This window comes from Ptychodera flava, chromosome 7 (genome assembly GCF_041260155.1).
Source record: "Ptychodera flava strain L36383 chromosome 7, AS_Pfla_20210202, whole genome shotgun sequence".
Lineage (NCBI taxonomy): Eukaryota > Metazoa > Hemichordata > Enteropneusta > Ptychoderidae > Ptychodera > Ptychodera flava.
In genome coordinates, this window is record NC_091934.1 from 1,520,352 (window position 1) to 1,540,632 (window position 20,281).

The following is a 20,281-nucleotide window of genomic DNA, read 5'->3' on the forward strand; positions in this document are numbered from 1 at the left end:
GTGCGTCCGTCTGTCCGTCAGTTCGTTCATGCAGATATCTCAGAGATGCCTGGAGCAATTTCATTCAAACTTGGTACAAGGATTACTTCATATGTCATACAGATGCACGTCAATTCGTTTTGTGATACGATCCAATATGGCTGCCAGGCGGCCATTTTATTACGATTTTTTCATGTACAGAGCCATTACTCAGGCATGTTTCAACCAATTTTATTCAAAGTTGGTACAAGGACATCGACCAATGTCATTGCGATGCACATCAATTTGTTGTGTGATGCTATCCAATATATGGCCACCAGGCGGCCATTTTGTTACGATTTTTTAATGTCCTGAACCATAACTCAGACATGTATCAAGCGAATTCATTCAAAATTATTTTTATCACAGAACTAATGAAGAGGTCTCTATCCTCTCTGAGGACCTGTAATCAAAATACCCATTAACAAGTGGGGACTGTGTCATCAATGATGACTTGTTCAATATGTCATGGCTCTGTCTTCTTGTTCAGAAGTTCAACTCCGGCTTTCCTTTGTCAGCTGGGTGACTGAGACAAAGGCTGACAATTACCACAATATTTACTGCATGCAACAAGCTGGAAAAATGAAGCTCTAAATAAAACAAGTTATTCAACAATGTTACAGTAATTATAATTGCACAAAAATACAACAGGGTACAAGCACAAGAGTACAAGATGTGTAAAATTTTCAACTTCAAGGGGAAGTTCACCAAGGATGATTTTTACAATATGTGGTAGCTCTGTGGTCATTTACCCAGGAAAAACTATTTTTACCAATTATTAACTCGCAAGATTTTTTACAAAAAAACGATAAAAATAGTGCAGGAAGTTGCCCATGTAATTTGAATCATGGGAAAAAACCTCCAAGCTTGGAGCTTGCATAATGTGATGTGGAAGGGACCATCTCCGGACGGGTATGGCCCCACATTGTCCACTCACAGTAATACAGTAGTAAACAACAACACAAAATCTGACAGTGGACAGTTTATTATAAGTGAATCATCGTTTATGGAAGGAAACTCAGTATAAACAAAAGTTATGTAAATATGCACAGACTGGTTTAAGCATGGGTGAGTGGACAATGCTATACCCATGGGAAAATGGTCCCCTCCATATCACATGATGCAAGCTCCAAGCTTGGCGCTTTTTCCCATGATTCAAATTACATGGGCAACTTCCTGTACTATTTCTATCGCTTTTTGTAAAAAATCTTGCTAGTTATAAATGGCGAAAATAGCTTTTCCGGGGTAAGTGACCACAAAGCTAGCACATATGTAAAAATCATCCTTGGTGAACTTCCCCTTTAATTTTGTGTGAGCTTGATTAAACCTGAATGTTTTTATACCTTTGTTCCTCAGATATTTACTCTGGATCAGGTTCTGGTGAATTTCCGACTGACGAGGAAGAAGGCTCTGGAGATGAATTTGTTGGATGTGATGATAACACATGTAGATATGGCGGTGCATGTATGTTGGATGTAGATGGAGCAATGATGTGTTCATGTGAATTGAACTGTGAAGCAATGAGGTCACCAGTGTGTGGTTCTGATGGTATGACATATGGGAATAAGTGTGAATTGAAGCTAGCCATGTGTGAAAAACAAATGTCAATAACAGTTGAAAGAGAAGGATCATGTGAAGGTGAGAACTAGTCATGCCTGTAATTATACCAATTATGTCTATGACATACTTCATGAAGTTAAAGGTATACCGTCACCTGTAATCCACATATGCCCATATATGGTCAAAGGGGTGTTCCTTGGTATTCAAAATGCCCATGTGAGGTCGTTGTTTTTAAAAAGCGGCCACTTGCTTAAAATCTGTGATTGGTTAGATTTTCTCTTTCCATGGTAACTGTAGCAAAATTGGAACAGGTGACAGTATACCTTTAATGCAGACACAACCAAAGGTCAGACTCTATGAAGGACAAGATGCTGCAAACATTTTACATCTTTCAATACAATTTCTGGCAGCATCAGTCAGTAGTTTTCAACAAGTGATTAGGAGGTTGTACAAAATATCACCATTACAGCAAAACAGCTGTAGAAAGTTAAATGTAATTGTTTCGTAGTTGTCTGTATTAAGTTGTGTTCCTCTTAGATACAATGTAGGTAATCGGCAATTCAAATGCAAATACTGTTCTAATGATTATCATCTATGACGTGCCTTTTCCGAAAGCAGTAACAATAGAGAGGAAAGTCCTTCACTAGTATTGATGTCAGGATTGTTCACCGAGTCAAATCTATCAATGTTCTTGAAATATTCTGTATTGTTCTACAGGTATAGTGATGGAAGCATGTGATGGAGAACCTGCTCTTGTGAATGATGTTACTGGTGAAGAGTATTTCTGTGGTGAAGGTGAAAATCATTCAGATTGTCCTGCTGGTAGTTACTGTCATCAACCCTTTGATAAGTGCTGTGCAGGTATGTGCTCATCATTGCCACTTTGCGGTATATTCCCATAACACCACCATACAAAAAAATATCTAGGAACTTTGTGTTCAATATAGAAAGTGAAGGTGGTAGTGTAGAAAGAATAAAAAATATGTTTGAATTAAAACTTTTTTAAAGGAATAGTCCACCCAAAATTTAATCAGCTGTATACAGGTTTATATTTATGTCATTAAAGCATTTATCATCACCTTTTGCACAGAAACAGCGATTTGTTGAAGTTATCCACGAAAATATATATCAAAATCAGGCAATATGGAGACCTTTTTAGCCAACTGTGCCCGGTATCACTGCGGAGACTTATAGAAATGACATATTTAGAGATTATTTTGCCCCAAAACTACAGGGGATCATGTTATCTGTGTTAATTAGTCCCCACAACGTCCGGGGGGACTTATAAGTTTGGTCACGTGTGTGCTTGCGTGCGTCCATGCGTGTGTGCATGCGTGCGTCCGTTCACGCAGATATCTCAGAGATGCCTGGAGCGATTTCATTCAAACTTGGTACAAGGATTACTTCATATGTCATACATATGCAAGTCAATTTGTTTTGTGATACGATCCAATATGGCTGCCAGGCGGCCATTTTAGTACGATTTCTTCATGTACAGAGCCATAACTCAGACATGTTTCAACCAATGTTATTCAAAAGTTGGTACAAGGACTTTGACCAATGTCATAGATATGCACGTCAATTTGTTTTGTGATATGATCCAATATTGCTGCCGTGCGGCCATTTTGTTACGATATTTTCATGTACAGAGCCATAACTCGGGCTTATCTCAACTGATTTTATTCAAAGTTGGTACAAGGACATTGACCTATGTCATACATATGCACGTTGATTTGTTTTGTGATACGATCCAATATGGCCACCAGGCGGCCATTTTAGTACGATTTCTTCATGTACAGAGCCATAACTCAGACATGTTTCAACCAATGTTATTCAAAAGTTGGTACAAGGACTTTGACCAATGTCATAGATATGCACGTCAATTTGTTTTGTGATATGATCCAATATTGCTGCCGTGCGGCCATTTTGTTACGATATTTTCATGTACAGAGCCATAACTCGGGCTTATCTCAACTGATTTTATTCAAAGTTGGTACAAGGACATTGACCTATGTCATACATATGCACGTTGATTTGTTTTGTGATACGATCCAATATGGCCACCAGGCGGCCATTTCAGTACGATTTTTTCATGTACAGAGCCATAACTCAGACATGTTTCAACCGATTTTATTCCAAGTTGGTAAAAGGACATTGACTAATATCATAGATATGCACGTCAGTTTGTTTTGTGATACACTCCAATATGGCTGCCTTGTGGCCATTTTGTTATAATTTTTTTCATGTACAGAGCCATAACTCAGACATGTATCAAGCGAATTTATTCAAAGTTAGTACAAGGAGTTTGACTAATGTCATACATATGCATGTCCATTTTTTTTGTGATACGATCCAATATGGCTGCCTTGCGGCCATTTTGTTATGATTTTTTCATGTACAGAGCCATAATACTGAGGCATATCTCAACAGATGTTATTCAAAGTTGTTACAAGGACATTAATCTATGTCATACATATGTACGTCAATTTGTTTCATGATATGATCCAATATGGCTGCATGGCAGCCATTTTGTTACAATTTTTTCATGTCCTTAGCCAAAACTCAGGCACGTCTCAACCGATTTTATTCACCGGTTTTATTCAAACTTAGTACAATGACATTGACCTATGTCATATATATGCACATTGATTTGTTTTGTGATACGTTCCAATATGGCTGCCGTGTGGCCATTTTTTTACAATTTTTTCATGTCCGGAACCATAACTCAGACATGTATCCATCGACTTTATTCAAAGTCGGTACAAGGACATTGACTTATGTTATACATACACATGTTATACATACGTCGATTTCTTTAACGATATGGTCCAATATGGCCACATGGTGGCAGTTTTGTTATGGTTTTTTCATGTCGAGAGCCATTACTCTGGCAAGTCTCAACTGATTGTATTGAAAGTTGGTACATGGACATCAGGGCTGGAAATTAGCGGTAGTCCCGCGTCCACAGACTACCAACTTTTTCCTGGGGCTACCAAAGTCCATGAAATGGTAGCCCACACGGACTACCAAAGCCTGGGACATGAAATACTTTGCGTGCGATGTCCGTCACTTTTGGACGATCTAATTGCAGTCAACATGTAGTTTCATTTGTTTGAAGCAATTATCCTTTCATCCGTGAAGAGTTTTTTCTGGTGACAATTACAATTTTCACTGCTATATTGTTGTTTTCACAAGATGCAGAGCGTTTGATACTAGAATGTTGAGTTGCTTTTCCGTGTGCAGTCTGTGCATGCCAGTTCACACTATGCTGTTGATCGGCAGCATACAAGACGTACTTGTGTCAAGTTTTGGGGTTTTGATGCTGAAATTTCACAAAACTTTCACTTCTATATCAATAGATTGTGTAATCAGTTTGATAAAACACTGTGCTTGGAAATTGTGGCTGAGTTTCGCTGTCTTTTGTCTATGGTTGTCGATCAGTATCAATGTATTGCGTTCTGTACAGAGAGACTCGGGTGTATCAAGGCATGCCAGTTCATAAAGATTATGAGAATATTTTTTCTGTTTTTCTTTTCTAAAGTTATAATTTCTTTGGATATATAAGCCGATTTAGAAAGTGATAGAAAGTGTTACAAATGTACAAAAATAAGCATAAATTAAGCGTTCGTGACACATAACATGGGGTTTCTCGAGTAGAAGCGCCTAGTTTTACTGCTTCTTTGTGTTGCTGAACCGGGGGCTTATACTGGCCAGGGACGAGCACAGTATCCCTAACCCAAAATATTCATTGACTACCAGCCATTGTCACTGGGCTACCAACTTCGGAAAATGGTAGCCCAAGTGGACTACCAAGGTAAAAAGTTAATTTCGAGCCCTGGACATTGACTAATGTCATAAATGTACGTGTTGATTTTTTAGACAGTAAGATCAACTATGGCTGCGTGGCGGCCATTTTGTTATGATTTTTTCCATGTACGGAGCCATAACTCAAACATATTTCCACCAGTATCATTCAAAGTTGGTACTAGGACATTGACCTATTTCATACATATGCTCCTCAATTTGTTTCACGTCATGTAGCAGTATCATGTCAATTAATGAACTTTCGTAAGTAGGCTGATATGTCAAGAAATACTGCATTAAATTTCATGAAACACTGTACAGATGTTAAGCTCACATGGCTTTAACAGTGTAAAAGACCTTTATCAGTGTCATTTTAATTAATTTGTAATTGCATATGTAATGAACTTTCCTAATTAGAGTGATATATCCACAAAAACAACGTCAAATTTGATGAAACTTGATACAGATGTTGTAAATACAGCATCAATTTTTATGAAATATGGTACCGGTGATAATCTGTTAGTGTTAGGATAGTATGCAAAAATGTTTTGCAACATCCTGTTGATTAATTCCAAGTTGACTCATTTAATGAACTTTAATATGATGGCCTACATTGGTTTTTTGTTTTCATCACCATGGAACTCATTCTTGGCCATTGAGCGCCATCTGTATCAAAGTATTTTTATCACAGACCTAATTAATGAAGAGGACTCTATCCTCTCTGAGGACTTGTAATCAAAGTACCCATTAACAAGTGGGGACTGTGTCATCAATGATGACTTGTTATGAATCCGCTGAGCATTTCTAGTCATTGGCAGGCTTTTTACAGCTGCATCAGTGACGTGTCAAATTACATGTAATTTCAACGCATCAGGCTGATTTGTCCTGTAATGAAGTGTCAAATTGGTATAGCAAGCACAGTCTCAAACGGCTTTTTGATTTATTTTTAGCTCACATTTGGTACATGTGTTATATACAAAGGAGAGCTTATTTGGTCAGTTGGCGGTATCTGTCTGTCTGTCAAAAACTCAAACCACAGCTCTACAAGCTTAGAATTTGGTTCACAGGTGCACCCAAGGCTGGAGATGTTAATTTGTGCAATTGGATTTGTTAGTGTCGAATATATGCAAATGAGGTAAAAAGCAAAGTGCTGAAAACTTAAACTACATGCATGGTTTGGTTGACACTTTGTATGCAGGTTCCTGCGGAAAACCAAGGTTATTTCGAATTCTGATTAAAGTGGTATGTTTGTATCGTTGGGCAATGTTCTCCGTTTTTGATCAATTGCTATGACACTTTGTATGTATGATCCTTGTGGTGACCTCAGAGAAATTTTCATATTTGTATGTTTTGGCAATTTTTTCCCATGTAAGGTCAAACAGTCATCTTGTCACAATACTTTGAAACTTGATATTCATATTTCTAGGAGCAACCTTTGTTTAGTGTCTTCAAATTATAATGAAATTTGGTGTACCAGGCTTCATGGTGTTGTGAATGTGTGTGTCCATTGCAAAAGTTGCCAACCATTACATACTGTGCCTTGGTATGTGATGGACAATGGATCAAAATGTATTCAAGGGCATGTGGCACTGTGAATATTACAAGCTAAGGCCTATAGAAGCTATTAAATATTGTACATACACCCACTCTGGCCCGCTACATCTAACTAAATGTGAGCAAAGTGTCATTGATGCTATTTTTTTAGGGTGTGTCCTTATTTGACTACTTAAATACATTGGCGTGGTTAGAATCTGTTGGAGTTTGAGAAATTAGGTGTTTTGTTCCCTGCAATATAGCCATTTGTTGGTCAATTTTGATGTGTGAAAAAGCCATGAAGTTTAAGCTACCATCCATAACATTACGTTAAAATGAAATGCAGGGAATTTAAGTCATAACCACCACCCTGCCAGATAGATTCTTGAAAAATATTATAATGTGGTTGCCACATTGATGTACTTGAGACTCTGTGCATGACAAAAACAGCTTGCTCTTCCTTAGGGGGTTCCTCTCAGTCTAATGAAAATGAAGCTCCCTAGGGCTATGTTGATTTGTTATATTGCTTGGTGTGGACTCATTTTCTTCAGTCTGATTTGTGTGTATGTATAGATATCTTCGATAATAATTTTTTCCACAGAGACTATGTAAATAGAGGCAGTCTTGACATCATGAACATCAGTCTTGACAAGACAACAACTAGAATAGATTATTTTCATCTTGTGTGTCTTTGTTCAAGTCCTCAGTCATTTTGAACGAATTGTATAAAATCTATTACAGAGCAAATTAGTCATAATTGTGAAGATTCTGTCTTTGGATGCTGTCCAGATGGTAAGACACAAGCAAGAGGTTTCAATGGTGGTGGCTGCCCAGGTAAGGCCTTATAGTATAAAGTTCATGAGCAATTGATGCTTACTTAGCATCTGTCATTTGTTACATTTTGTCATGGTTTTTTAGCTCATATTTGGTTTTATATATAAATACCAAAAAGAGCTTATATGATGAGTCTAAGTGTCTGTATATTTGTGGGTATGTGCGGATGTATGTCCGTCACACACAAAGGCTCCCATACCACCAAAGCTAGTGTCTTAGTATTTGGTGTACAGGTAGATGTAGGGGTTGAGATGTGAATTTGTTCAAATGAACACATCAGTGTCAAAAATGTGCAAATGAGGTAAGAAAAAGCGAAATTCTGAAACAGGCTTGAAACAATCTTACTCCACTGACTTGAGTCATTTCCTGTCATTGTTTATGAACTGTTACATATTAACAGACCTGCTCAAACCATAGACAGTAGAGGGGAGGAAGACCGTCAGTAGAGGGGAGGAAGACCGTCTATGGTCAAACTAGGGGGGGGGGCTAGCTGCCTTTCTGCTATGCATATCATGTTGCTAAAGTTGACCTTCAGTACCTAAAGTTTCAGACCTTAATTACTTTTGTCATTCCTGTTTTTCTGGTTTAAATATTTCTTGTTGTTTTTCTGGTTGTACTGTGCAGAAATCATTGTCATAACGTCAACGTAGAATTTTCCTGCACTGAACAGATAAACAACATTTATTGTTGATCTTGGGTACCCATACTGGTATGTACCAATTCTGATCAAATTTGAGCGACACCGTATAATTGCGGTATTTTTTGGTAAATGTTTGCTTTCAGAGTTCAAAAGAAAAATCTCATGTCTGGCTTTTGTGTTCATACATGCGAGCAAATATTGTACTGTCTGTCTGGCTGTCGACCGGCCTATTATGTTGTGATAGTTCATATTTTTAGCTCACATTTGGTTATACCAATGTGAGTTTATCGTATAAGCTGAAGTCAATGGCGTCTGTATGTATGTGTGTATGTATATATGTATGTATCAGGGCTCGCGTTCACATCTATTTCTTGCGTTTTCACGCAAAAATATGCTCTGTGCACGCAAATATTTGGTCACGGTTGCGTGACCGGCACGCAAATAATCTGATAACCGGTATACGAACGCATAGCGCTACCAGTGACATCGACGCCGTGCCTGCCTTGCATTGTCACGATAATGTACGAGCAGTAACCTAGCGACGGAAAATTTGGCGCTGTCTGAGCTAAATGAGCATCCTCCAGGCGCCATGGCTTGCATACGTATGTACATGATAACCAAAACAATAGACGCCACTCAATGCAACCATCCCATTTTCCGGACATTCTCATGTAAATTATCAAAATAAAATGTTTCAATTTAGAAAAATGTGGCGACTTTATCGAACACGTTTTGAATCCTAGAGTAAACAACGACTATAAATCATGGCAGGCAGACAGCTATCGCTCTTTGAATTAACAGGCCACTAAACGTCAAAAGATGGCGAAAAAGACCACTGAGGATAGTTCAGCGAGTGAGAGTCAGTCTAGTAACATCAAGCACTATGAAGTTACTGAAGGAACCAGTGATGTTCCACACAAGATACGCACGAAACGCTATCAGCGAGATTGGGAACGGCAGTTTAACTGGCTCATGCTTAACACTAATCGAGTAACACTAATCGAACGATATCAGGAAACTGTAAACCAAGTTTTTCACAACTTTGATGCCTCAGATCAACGATACGAACGTCTCCGAACGCTTCAGGATGTGGTTGAAAGAACCAACGTAACACTTAAAACGCCAACTCCCGTAAGATGGCTATCGCTTGAGTCAGCAGTTAAAGCGATTGGTAAATGTTGGCCAGCTATATGCATAACTCTCAAGAATGACGCAACTACCAATGCCAAAGCCCATGGAATACTCACGAAAGTGAAGGAATATTCGTTCGTTGCAATTACCAAACTATTATTGGATGTGCTTCCAACCATGCAACCATGCAAGACATTTCAAACTCAAAACTTAGATCTTTCCGTTCCACGAGTGATGGTCTTATCAGCCATCGATAGTTTGATGGCAATACGTAATAATAACGATCTACTTGTTCGTGGAACCGACTTCAAGGCAAACATCCAACATTTCCAAGCTTAATTTGATCGTGCTGTCACAGACTTCCTGAACAAACTCATCGACAACTTAAATACCCGATTTTCCATCAATGCCTTTAATCATGTTGATGTCTTGTCTGCATTCGACATCATATTCAATCCCCAGTGTCTTCCAGCTGCACAGAGAGAGATCGCAAATTTCGGTACGGCGGCCCTGGAGACGATTGCGAACCACTTCGGACACCAGAACGTGCTTTTAGATGTGGCACTACTGAGAGCTGATTTTCTGCAGTTTAAATATCTCGTGAACGGGTATCGTCAACTGCTGTTGCCGGATTTCTGTGAGGAACTTATTATGAATCACAGAGCAACATTTCCCGACTTCGCATCCCTCGCGGAAATTGCGGTGTGCATTCCGATAACAAGTGTCGAATGTGAACGTGGCTTCTCATCCCAGAACAGAATATAATCAAAATTCAGAAACTGCATAGGGGAAGGAAGACTTCAGACTGATGCGTGTATCGATAGAGGGGCCAGATATGGCAGTGTTTGACTTCCGCCGTGCGCGAGAATATTTTTGGGCTCAAAAAAGAATGCAGAAGCCTTGAGGTCGAGTTCAAAGGCGGTCACGGGACGATGATGATACACTAGGGTCTCTCCTTGGTTTCGGTGTACGCCTAGCTGCTTCTGTAGGTTTTCAGAGGCAGCTCAGCGTACACCAAAATCAAGGAGAGATCCTAAACTATGATGATGAACATTCTCATAGGTCTGAACTTTTCCCCAGTGACTTGTCTTTATATTTCTTGTTGACGCAACAAAACACGTATTAAATTCTTGATTTGAAGTTTGCAACCCGCACTTTCATCTTCTCCAAGCAAACAACACTGTAGTACCGTGAGCACGTGTCAACTTCATAATGTATGTAAATGTTATTCACGCAGTTGTCTTTATACATAACAAAAGGATCTAGGCCGGGCGACATTCGCGATCGCTTTTTTTCCAGTAGGCGATATGCGAAAATGTAGTCGGGTACAGTGTATAACATTGTGTTTTTGAAAAAAAAATTCAACACAACCCCTTCCAAGGTACAAAGTATTTTATTCGCCACATTGTATTAAGCATTTGCGTCACTAGACAGTTCAATGTACGCATTAAAGTGGTTACTTACCTGCCAAGCCAGCTTGTCTATTGTTACTTTGTTGCACGTAATTGAAATTGGTATTCACGCAAATTTCTTTAGGGCTTTGCGTGCACTGCACGTAAAAAATAAAATTTTGAACACGAGCCCTGTGTATGTATGTAAGTATGTACGTACCTACAGTATGTCCGTCAACATCAAAAACACGCAAACCGCTGCATGTTTCAGCTTGGTATTTGGTGTGTGGATGCATTGGGCTATAGATGGGATTTTGTTCAAATGAAGTCTGCATTGCCAAAATTATGCAAATGAGCTTAAAAAATGTGAAAATGGTCAAGAATTAATAACTCGAGAACCGCTGTTTTGATTGCTTTGAAAATTTGTGTGCAAGTACCTTAGGTGAACCTTATACAGTTTTATGAATATTGTGAAGATATCCTTAATTTTGTATTTTTGCTGAATTTTTTTGGTGATTTTTCTCATTTTCAATTAAAATTCTTCTCTGAAACCGCCAGCCCAATCGCTCTCAAATTTGGGTTGGATCTTTGCGAGGGTGTTACTATTCTAATTTGTTGAAATTATGACAAAATTGGGAAAATTTACTATTTTTGAGCAATTTTGTCATTTTTGGTCAAAAAATCTTAAACAGTATTTTCTTTTTAAAACCCCTGGACAGACAGTATTTTTACTTGTGGCAATATCCATCTTGTGAAACATAGAAGATCAATGTGATCAAATTCCCTGATCAAATAAATGAACGTCCATGTATCTGCAGTGGTGGTCACTTCCTTGCAATTTATAACATTGACCACAAGGAAGTTTTTCTGGCTTACAGGTCAAGTTACAACATTCTGTTGCCAATTGCTGATCCCTCAATACACAGACCTCCTTCATTAAAGGGAAAGTTCACGAAGAATGATTTTTAGCTCCTATAGGCTATATAGTCTATAGAAGCTATTCGGATGGGTATCCGTCCTTTTTTCACCAATATTGTTGCAAACGAACAGTTGCTGAAGTCGTTCGACTCATTGAAAGATGTCTAAAAAATATTCGACCATAGAGAACTTCCATCCAAGTTTGTTACACTGTGTAGAAAAACCTTGGGTCAGAGGTTTTAGGTGGGCTACTGTTAACCCCTAACCTGAGGTTTTTCTACACAGTGTAGGCAAATTTGAATGGAAGTTGTTTATGGTCGACCATTTTTAGACATCTTTCAATAAATCGAACAACATCAGCAACTGCTTGTTTGCAACAATATTGGTGAAAAAAGGGTCAAAAGATAGCGATAATGTCCCTTTAAAGTGATACTTGTTCTTTAACTTTAACAATTTAGTCATTCTAAAATTTCTGAGGGAACCCACCCATCTTTGATTAGTGAAGAAAGTTGTTATAATCTAAGAATGATTATATTTCCTAAGAATGTGTAGATTTCTTAAACAGGATATACTCATTAAAGGGATATAGTCGTCGGAACTGCGCTCAAAGGTCATATGGGACCCATACGACCCATGGCAACATTGTATCCAAGGCACAATGGTAATTGATGACAGTTAAAGCATGTCTGTCATAATCTATCATCGTATAATTTAAATGTTGCAGCTATGATGATGAGGTGCATCTTGATATCGTGCACGAAATACATTATTTGTAAACAAGAAACTCGCACAGGCGCAGTTCCAACGACTATATCCCTTTAAATTAGTGGATGTGTGAGAAGATATTTACAGCTTTCTTTTACTTGGCAGGTTCTTGCGAATGCCATGATCTAGGATCTTATCTTAAAACTTGTGATCCCCAGACAAGACAGTGCTCATGTAAACCAGGTGTCGGTGGACAGAAATGTGATCGTTGTGAACCAGGCTATTGGGATTTTAGAGGCATTCAGAAAGAAAACAGTGGATGTAGACGTAAGTAAGAAAAAATGATCAATTTGAAAAAGAGATTTATTAACTCCATCAATCTCTGCCAGGCGCTATCACATTTTGTACATATATATTCAGACTAGGACGCTATCATTTCACTTAAATGGAATGATACAGGCTCAGCCAATCCACTGTTTATTCCATACGTAACAAAATGACTATGCTCATAATGCAAAGTTTCCCTTGTTGAGACTACTGTAGCTGTTAAATTTGCCTTTTCATCAACCAAAATACTCTCCTTTCAAACTTAAAGGGGCAGTTGTCAATCCCTGGTTTGTCCCCACCAACACCGTCCGGCTAGCGATAGCGATCCTATGCAAAATTCTTTACCACTAAAAGTTAGCTCACACAGACAGGCTATTATGTACATTTTTTTATACTTCTTTATTTGATTTATCTATATGATTTTCAGGTGTTAATAACTAAAAGAATTAATTCCTTTAGATCTTGTTGTCCCATTATTTTCATCAGTTTTAACAGGCTGGTCTGCAACAAGTACCATCAGGCATTGGCAAGCAATTCCCTCACACAAATTAGCTAAGAAGTTTCCACCATCTCATAGGTGGTTGTAGCTGGAAACCACCCATATGCATGTTTTTGTTAATTTACATATTCTGGTTCCCTTGGCTGAGAAGTACATTATAGTCTAATTTGGTTACAGCTTGCAGCTGCTCTCGGGGAGGTTCTGTGCGAGATGACTGTGACCAGATGACTGGTGAATGTATATGCAAAGATGGCGTGACAGGTGCCAAATGTGATGTTTGTCCATCTGATCAGATAATGGGACCTACTGGATGCAGGGATGGTGAGATATAACAGTGTTAAAAGCTACCACTTCAAAAACTTGCAGAGAGCAGCATTATCAGCATGTGAACAAATCTGCAAAACTTTGATGTCTTGTTACAGTATGGCTATTAGTAGATAGGGAGCTGGTTTTAAATCATGTCCAATTGCAGCCTCTGTGCTGATGCTGTATGTGTTTGATCAAGAGTTCTCAATAACATATAAACACTTTGCAAAGGATATTGTAAAAATAATTTAAAAACAACAATTTAAATGAGCAAAGAGAAATGCAAGCAAGACTCAAAAAATTTGAAGCTTAGAATTGATTGACAGAACTTTTGATAGACAGGGATGTCGTGATTTGTGCTCAATTTCATCTGGATCTCCAGTATGAAGTTTTACTTTCCAACTATGAACATCTCATAGTAATTACCAATTATGCGCAACTCTCTTTTCCAAAGGAAACTTGATGATATTGTTGCCAAGATATCACTACAATAGGTAGCAAGATTAACAGGGTCACATTTTCTCTTAAAATGTACTTAACAATCATCATGCTCGTCATGAAATTTGTAGAGTATATTTTACAAGTAATGATTGTCTTGGGTATTGAATTGCTTTTCAGCAGTTTGCCAAGAGAAATAGTCAGTATTTTTGTATCGAAGTATTACACTGTGCTTGCTTTCCTCCTAGTATTGTTTGCATGAAAACCTGTGGTCTTACTAAATGCTGATATTCTTACCCTGATAATGGTAACAAAATTTTATCTTATTGAATATATTATTGTTATGTTCATGAAATTGTAACATTTTGGGGACACATCTTTACTGTGAATTCACTTTTGTGCATTCTGATACCTCAGTTGATGCGCCCACAAAAGAAACTGGTGCTGACTGTGGTGAATTACAGTGTAGCTATGGTGCGATATGTGAGATAAAAACAGATGGGACAGCACAGTGCAGTTGTCCGTCTGTATGTACAGCAGACTACAGCCCAGTGTGTGGTACGGATGGACAGACGTATGGTAATGAGTGTCAGATGTCAACATTTGCATGTAGAGTCCAACAGAACATACAGATTGCGAATACAGGACCTTGTGAGAGTAAGTATTCTTCAAGTTGGGATAATGACTTAATGTTTGACAAGATTTTTATCATTTTTGTCCAAGACACAAGTATATTTTCCTCAATCTGAAGTATAAGTCCTACAAACACAACTCATAGCGTGCAATATGCAATGTTATTGTAGACTATTTTAGTGAAGACTTGAAAGTTATTAGGGTGTATAATCAAGTTGAACAGAGCATTTTCGACATGATTTTAGAATTGAACAAGGAGCTGAACTTTACAAACAGAACAAATGACGGAAAAATGAAAAATAATGGCAAAAGGAAATTAAAGCCCCAATAGCTGTGAATGTGTGATAAAGCAATTTCAAAATATGGTGTTTTCCAAGAGTTTCTTTGATTAAGCCCCATTAAAGACTGAAAAGTGTATAACACTGTCAAAGGTGTTGAATGTGGCATTTAATCCAAATGTTTTAATATATTTTAGATTTCCCACCATTTTCAAAAACTAATGATGTGATAGAGAAAATAAAGATTACAGCAACAAAATGTTGGCCATCGTGTGTTGTAAATTCTAGTAAATGACATCAAGGTTGTTTCTTTTATCATCACGATGTGTATGTGCAGGAAATACTGCGTATTCTGTACTTTTCCTTGGAGTGCCATTTTATGAGTGTGGCAACCGTTTATTATTTAACCTGTTAAAACACATAGGCAAGGTCCAAATTAGCGAGAAGTAACATGCCTATGCATGTCTTTCAATTACCATGTTTACACGACCTGACTTTAGTTTGAAAATAAAATCATGAAAATAATGCATAAATTCACAGCTACTGGGGCTTTTAAAGTAAATTCATATATATTCTGTTGTGTTAAAGCTGTTAAGGAATTAGCCAGAAATCTGAACTTTCGAAACTCACCTAATACATATCAATGTTTTCCACCAAGGGGAGTGCGAGCGACTACAGAAAATGATTGCAAATGATATTGTAGTACGGGGGAATTTGATCCCGATACGCCTGGCGAATTTGACAATATCAAAAAAATGTAGTTTTATTTTGTGCCATGTTTTATGGTACTTGCCAACATTTTTTAAATGATTGGAAGTGTTGAAAAAAATAATAATATAGAAACTTTGGTGTGGCAGTCAGACTCTGTTCTTGCATCATTTGATGACACACTTTGAAATAATGTTCCGCATTTTTCAGGGTAGTGCATCCTGAAAGCTCTGTGCAATTTTTTTCTGTACAGTAAAATGTCATACAATTATTTTGACATCCTGTGACTGTAGCCATGGTATTAGCATCGTTTTCTCGATAAAAAATGAAAAAAGATAGTTGTGCACAGCATTGTTGTCAAGTTCGTTTCTTCAACCTGATTTTGATCGACAGATTTATTGTTGTGTTGTTATGACTACTTGATGTCATGTGCGTGTGTTCAAAAAGCTTGCTGAGAACATGAGATCATAGCAGGTCCACAGATACAGAAGCGTATCACTCATTTCTTAGCAAACGAAGACCTTTTATCAAGTGAAAAAAGTAGTATCACTTCTAACAAATGTCCTGACGCAATTCCATCTACTGTTGATCCAAGTCATTGGACTGTCAGCTGTCAATAACTGAGTAGAGACACCATCAACTAGTGACTCTCACTGCAAATCACCACTACTGATCTATCACTATGGACAATGGGAGATTTCTTTCCGGCTCTGGAAAAATAAAATAAATAGTAACAACTGAATATTTTCTTAGCAGTCATGACATAAAAACAACACCAAATATTGTAAAGCACTTAAAGGATATTCGACGTGATTTTACTGAGAAAAACCTGGATAACCTTTCTGAGAGATTTCATTGATATTCATAGTGTCTTGTTCCACATTTTCAGCAACATTAATAACACCTACTATTCCAATTGGAGGATGTAGTCAGTCACGATATGGCTGTTGTCCAGATGGTTATAGTGTATCCAGTGGACCTAATGGTGAGGGCTGTCCTGGTAAGTTCTTTCCCTTTCTCATTTGCTTTGCAAATCTTAATCCAGTGTATCAGTGTCAAGTTGTGAGCTTTTAGCTACTATAGACTGGCCTGTAGAAGCATTTGGGATGGGTATCTGTCTGATGTCCGGCTTCCACATCACCTTTGTAAGGTTTGTTAGTCCCCACAGACACTGTCCGGGGGGACTTATAGGTTTGGTCATGTCCGTGCTTGCATGCGTGCATCCGTGCGTCCGTCCGTCCGTTCACGCAGATATCTCAGACATGCCCAGGTCAATTTCTTTCAAACTTTGCACAAGGATAGTACCCTACCCCATACAGATGCACGTCAATTTGTTTCACAATGCAATCAAATTTGGCCGTGTTAGAGGACTTTTTAGTTTTCACCTCCATAGACTCCCATGTATAAGGCAGTCTCCATAGACTCCCATGTATAAGGCAGTCCATAGACTCCCATGTATAAGGCAGTCCATAGACTCCCATGTATAAGGCCAAGAAAAATAAAAATTTAGTTTCTCATCGTATTCATATTGCAAAAAGGATGCAGTGACACAGTTTTTAGTCCCCATAGATGAAGTCCAGGGGTCTTATAGATTGGGTCATGTCCGTCCGTGAGTCCATTCGTTCACGCATATATCTCAGATATTTTGACAAAATGTCACATGACCTTGGTGACCTTTGACCTCAAATATATATATTTGTCCATAACTCAGTAACCACAAGTGGTACACCCTTCATGTATGGTATGATGGGAGACCTTATGATGCTTCATACTGTACCTCATTAATTATGCATATATCTAATTCTGAGCAAGCCCATAGAGGTGGATGTCTGATTTTTGGCATATAGGGATTAATTAGCAATACAATTTCTTTTCAAAATGCCACGTGACCTTATGACCTTTGACCTTGATTATACATATATATGCATAAATACGTAACCACAAGTGCTATGTCCTTTATATTTAGTAGGGTGGGAGACCTTATGACAACACACGCTTTACCTGATTAATTATGCACACATCTAATTCTGGGCAAGCGAATAGAGCTAGAGGTCTGATTTTTGGCATATAGGGATTAATTAGCAATACAATTTCTTTTCAAAATGCCACGTGACCTTATGACCTTTGACCTTGATTATACATATATATGCATATCTCAGTAACCACAAGTTCTATACCCTCCAATTCTGATAGGATATTAGACCTTAAGATGTCACATCTTGTACCTCATTATTATGCGCATATGTATTTCTTGGCTGGCCAATACAGCTAGAGGTCTGATCTTTTTTCCCGATTTAGAACCATAACTTAGAAATGCCTCATGTGTTTCAAATTAGGAACAACGACATAGACCTATGTGCCCATAGATCTCAACATATACACTCCAGTGATACTTCTTAATGACCACATTTCCCTGCCCCATCAAGACTAATACTCCTATTACAAGTGGGGACTATGTCATTGTCAATGACTTGTTCAAATTGGTTGTGAAATTTGCATTTTGGGCTCATTTTAGCCACAATAGATTATAGGCTATAGAAGCTATTGGGATGTGTAGCCGTACCCCCGCCTGGCTTCTGTCGTCGATCTGTATGTATGTATGTATGTATGTATGTATGTATGTATGTATGTATGTATGTATGTTGTTACGTGCAGAGGATACGAACAAAAGGGTGAACTCAGCAGTTAACGTTTAAACAAAATTTATTACGAAAATAAAACTAATTGCTAAGTTAGGGATAGAATACAAGCTTTAAAGTGTACAGACTACTTATCTCAGCTGGGACGGCAAAGCTCCAGTCTCAGAGTTGTAACAGTCAGTTGGATGAATGAACAGTCCTTTGGCTTGCAGGCTTGAAGTTGCACAAAGTCCACAGTATAAATCCAGCGTTGGCAGGGAAGGTCTTGAAAAGTCTTGAGAATGACTACTGCTGGAGTTTAGTAACACACAAGAGACACGATCCCAAAAGTCTGACTGGAAGCTGTGCACGTCCCTTTTATAAAGGCATGTAAGAACAATCTAGAACTTTTATTGACATGCTAATTACTGTTCTAAAATTATCTCCCTTACACAACTAATCACTTTCCAGAACATTCCAAACATGACTAATTGAATTCAAGGTTGTGAGGTCATCAAGGGCAGTGACCTTGGGAATGTTCTAGACTAATTGAACTCAGGTCATGATGAGTGTGGGGGAAATGACCTACATAACAGTATGTTGGTCCGTTTGTGAGAATGTCCATCCACTCAAATATATTGAGAACTGCAGTACTTACGGACTTGATATTTGTTGTTTAGATGCAAAATTTGATTATGACAAACTATCTGTTTTTGGTTTTTAGTTCATATTTGGTGTGTATATAAATACCAAAAAGAGCTTATATGGTGAGTTGGTGGCATCTGTATGTATGCATGTATGTGCGGATGTATGTCTGTCCAACGCAAAAGCTCCCAAACCGCCACACCTGCCATCTCAGTATATGGTGTACAGGTAGACCCAGGGGTTGAGATGTGACGTTGTTCAAATGAACATGTCAGTGTCAAAAATATGCAAATGATTAAGAAAAAGGGGAAATCCTGCAAATGTGCAGGAGTGGGGGTTGTAACTGAAACAGCCTACACATTTGCGGCAGAGCTTCTATGATCTCTAATCTATTTGTGTGCACTGTACCTATTGTTGTTGGCAGTAACTGAAACAGCTTATGAGTCATTTCCTGTCATTGTTCATGAACTGTTACATATTGGCAGACCTGCTCTAAGTAAGAGTGACTGTGTTGAAACATTCCTCTGCTATGTATGTTGCTCAAGTTGACCTCCAGTACTTCAAGTTTCAGACCTTATTTACTTTTGTCACTCTTGTTTTTCTGGTTTAAATATTTCTTGAATGGACCAATTCAAACCAAATATGAGCACACTTTTCTTGATGGTATTTTTACAAAATGTGTTAAAACTGCAATACTCTGTAATTTAGGGCAATTCCGCTGTTTGTGGTCAAAACATTTCAAAAATCTGCACCTTCAACTCTCCATTTCCAATTGTTTTTGTATGCAGTTTTCTTTGGGTGACCTGACTTAGATTTGTTGAAACTATGATGAAACCTGCATACTTATAAGGGATATAATGAGAAAAAATCTCACATGGAAAAATGTGCGGAGAGAAATTGTAAACTCTTTTGGAATGGAAGTAAAATTACTTGTTTATGTTGTTCTCTGTACTTTATATTTGATTTACTCAATTGCTGTTTTGTTTGATTGTTTGTTTTTTTCAGAGGGTTCTGCATGTACCAGCAGTCCATGCATGCATGGTGGTACTTGTGTCAATGATGATGGTACAGAATTAGGATATGTCTGTCAGTGTCCGGCTGGCAAGGGTGGACCTGTTTGTAACACTGGTAAGACTCAGCAACGAGGAGAGATGTAGACTATGCTTGTTTGAGATTTTATTCAAGCAGGATGCACGGGAATTATGTACAATAAATGTTGATGCTTAACCTTTTGAGTGCTTTCATTGTTCCCACCAAAATTTTAGTGAAACATTTTTACCAATTTTTATAAATTT

General features: G+C 38.1%; 1 protein-coding gene across 1 annotated transcript in view; it reads left to right on the top strand.

Moving 5' to 3' along the window:
• LOC139137842 (agrin-like) overlaps window positions 1–20,281 on the top strand; it is a 246,189-nt gene that overhangs the window by 132,113 nt on the left and 93,795 nt on the right. The window contains exons 10-17 of the mRNA XM_070706137.1: window positions 1,375–1,656; window positions 2,296–2,439; window positions 7,657–7,749; window positions 12,700–12,861; window positions 13,538–13,681; window positions 14,522–14,761; window positions 16,613–16,723; window positions 19,992–20,114. Coding sequence (XP_070562238.1) covers window positions 1,375–1,656; window positions 2,296–2,439; window positions 7,657–7,749; window positions 12,700–12,861; window positions 13,538–13,681; window positions 14,522–14,761; window positions 16,613–16,723; window positions 19,992–20,114 — 1,299 coding nt within the window. The remainder of the gene's footprint in view (window positions 1–1,374; window positions 1,657–2,295; window positions 2,440–7,656; window positions 7,750–12,699; window positions 12,862–13,537; window positions 13,682–14,521; window positions 14,762–16,612; window positions 16,724–19,991; window positions 20,115–20,281) is intronic.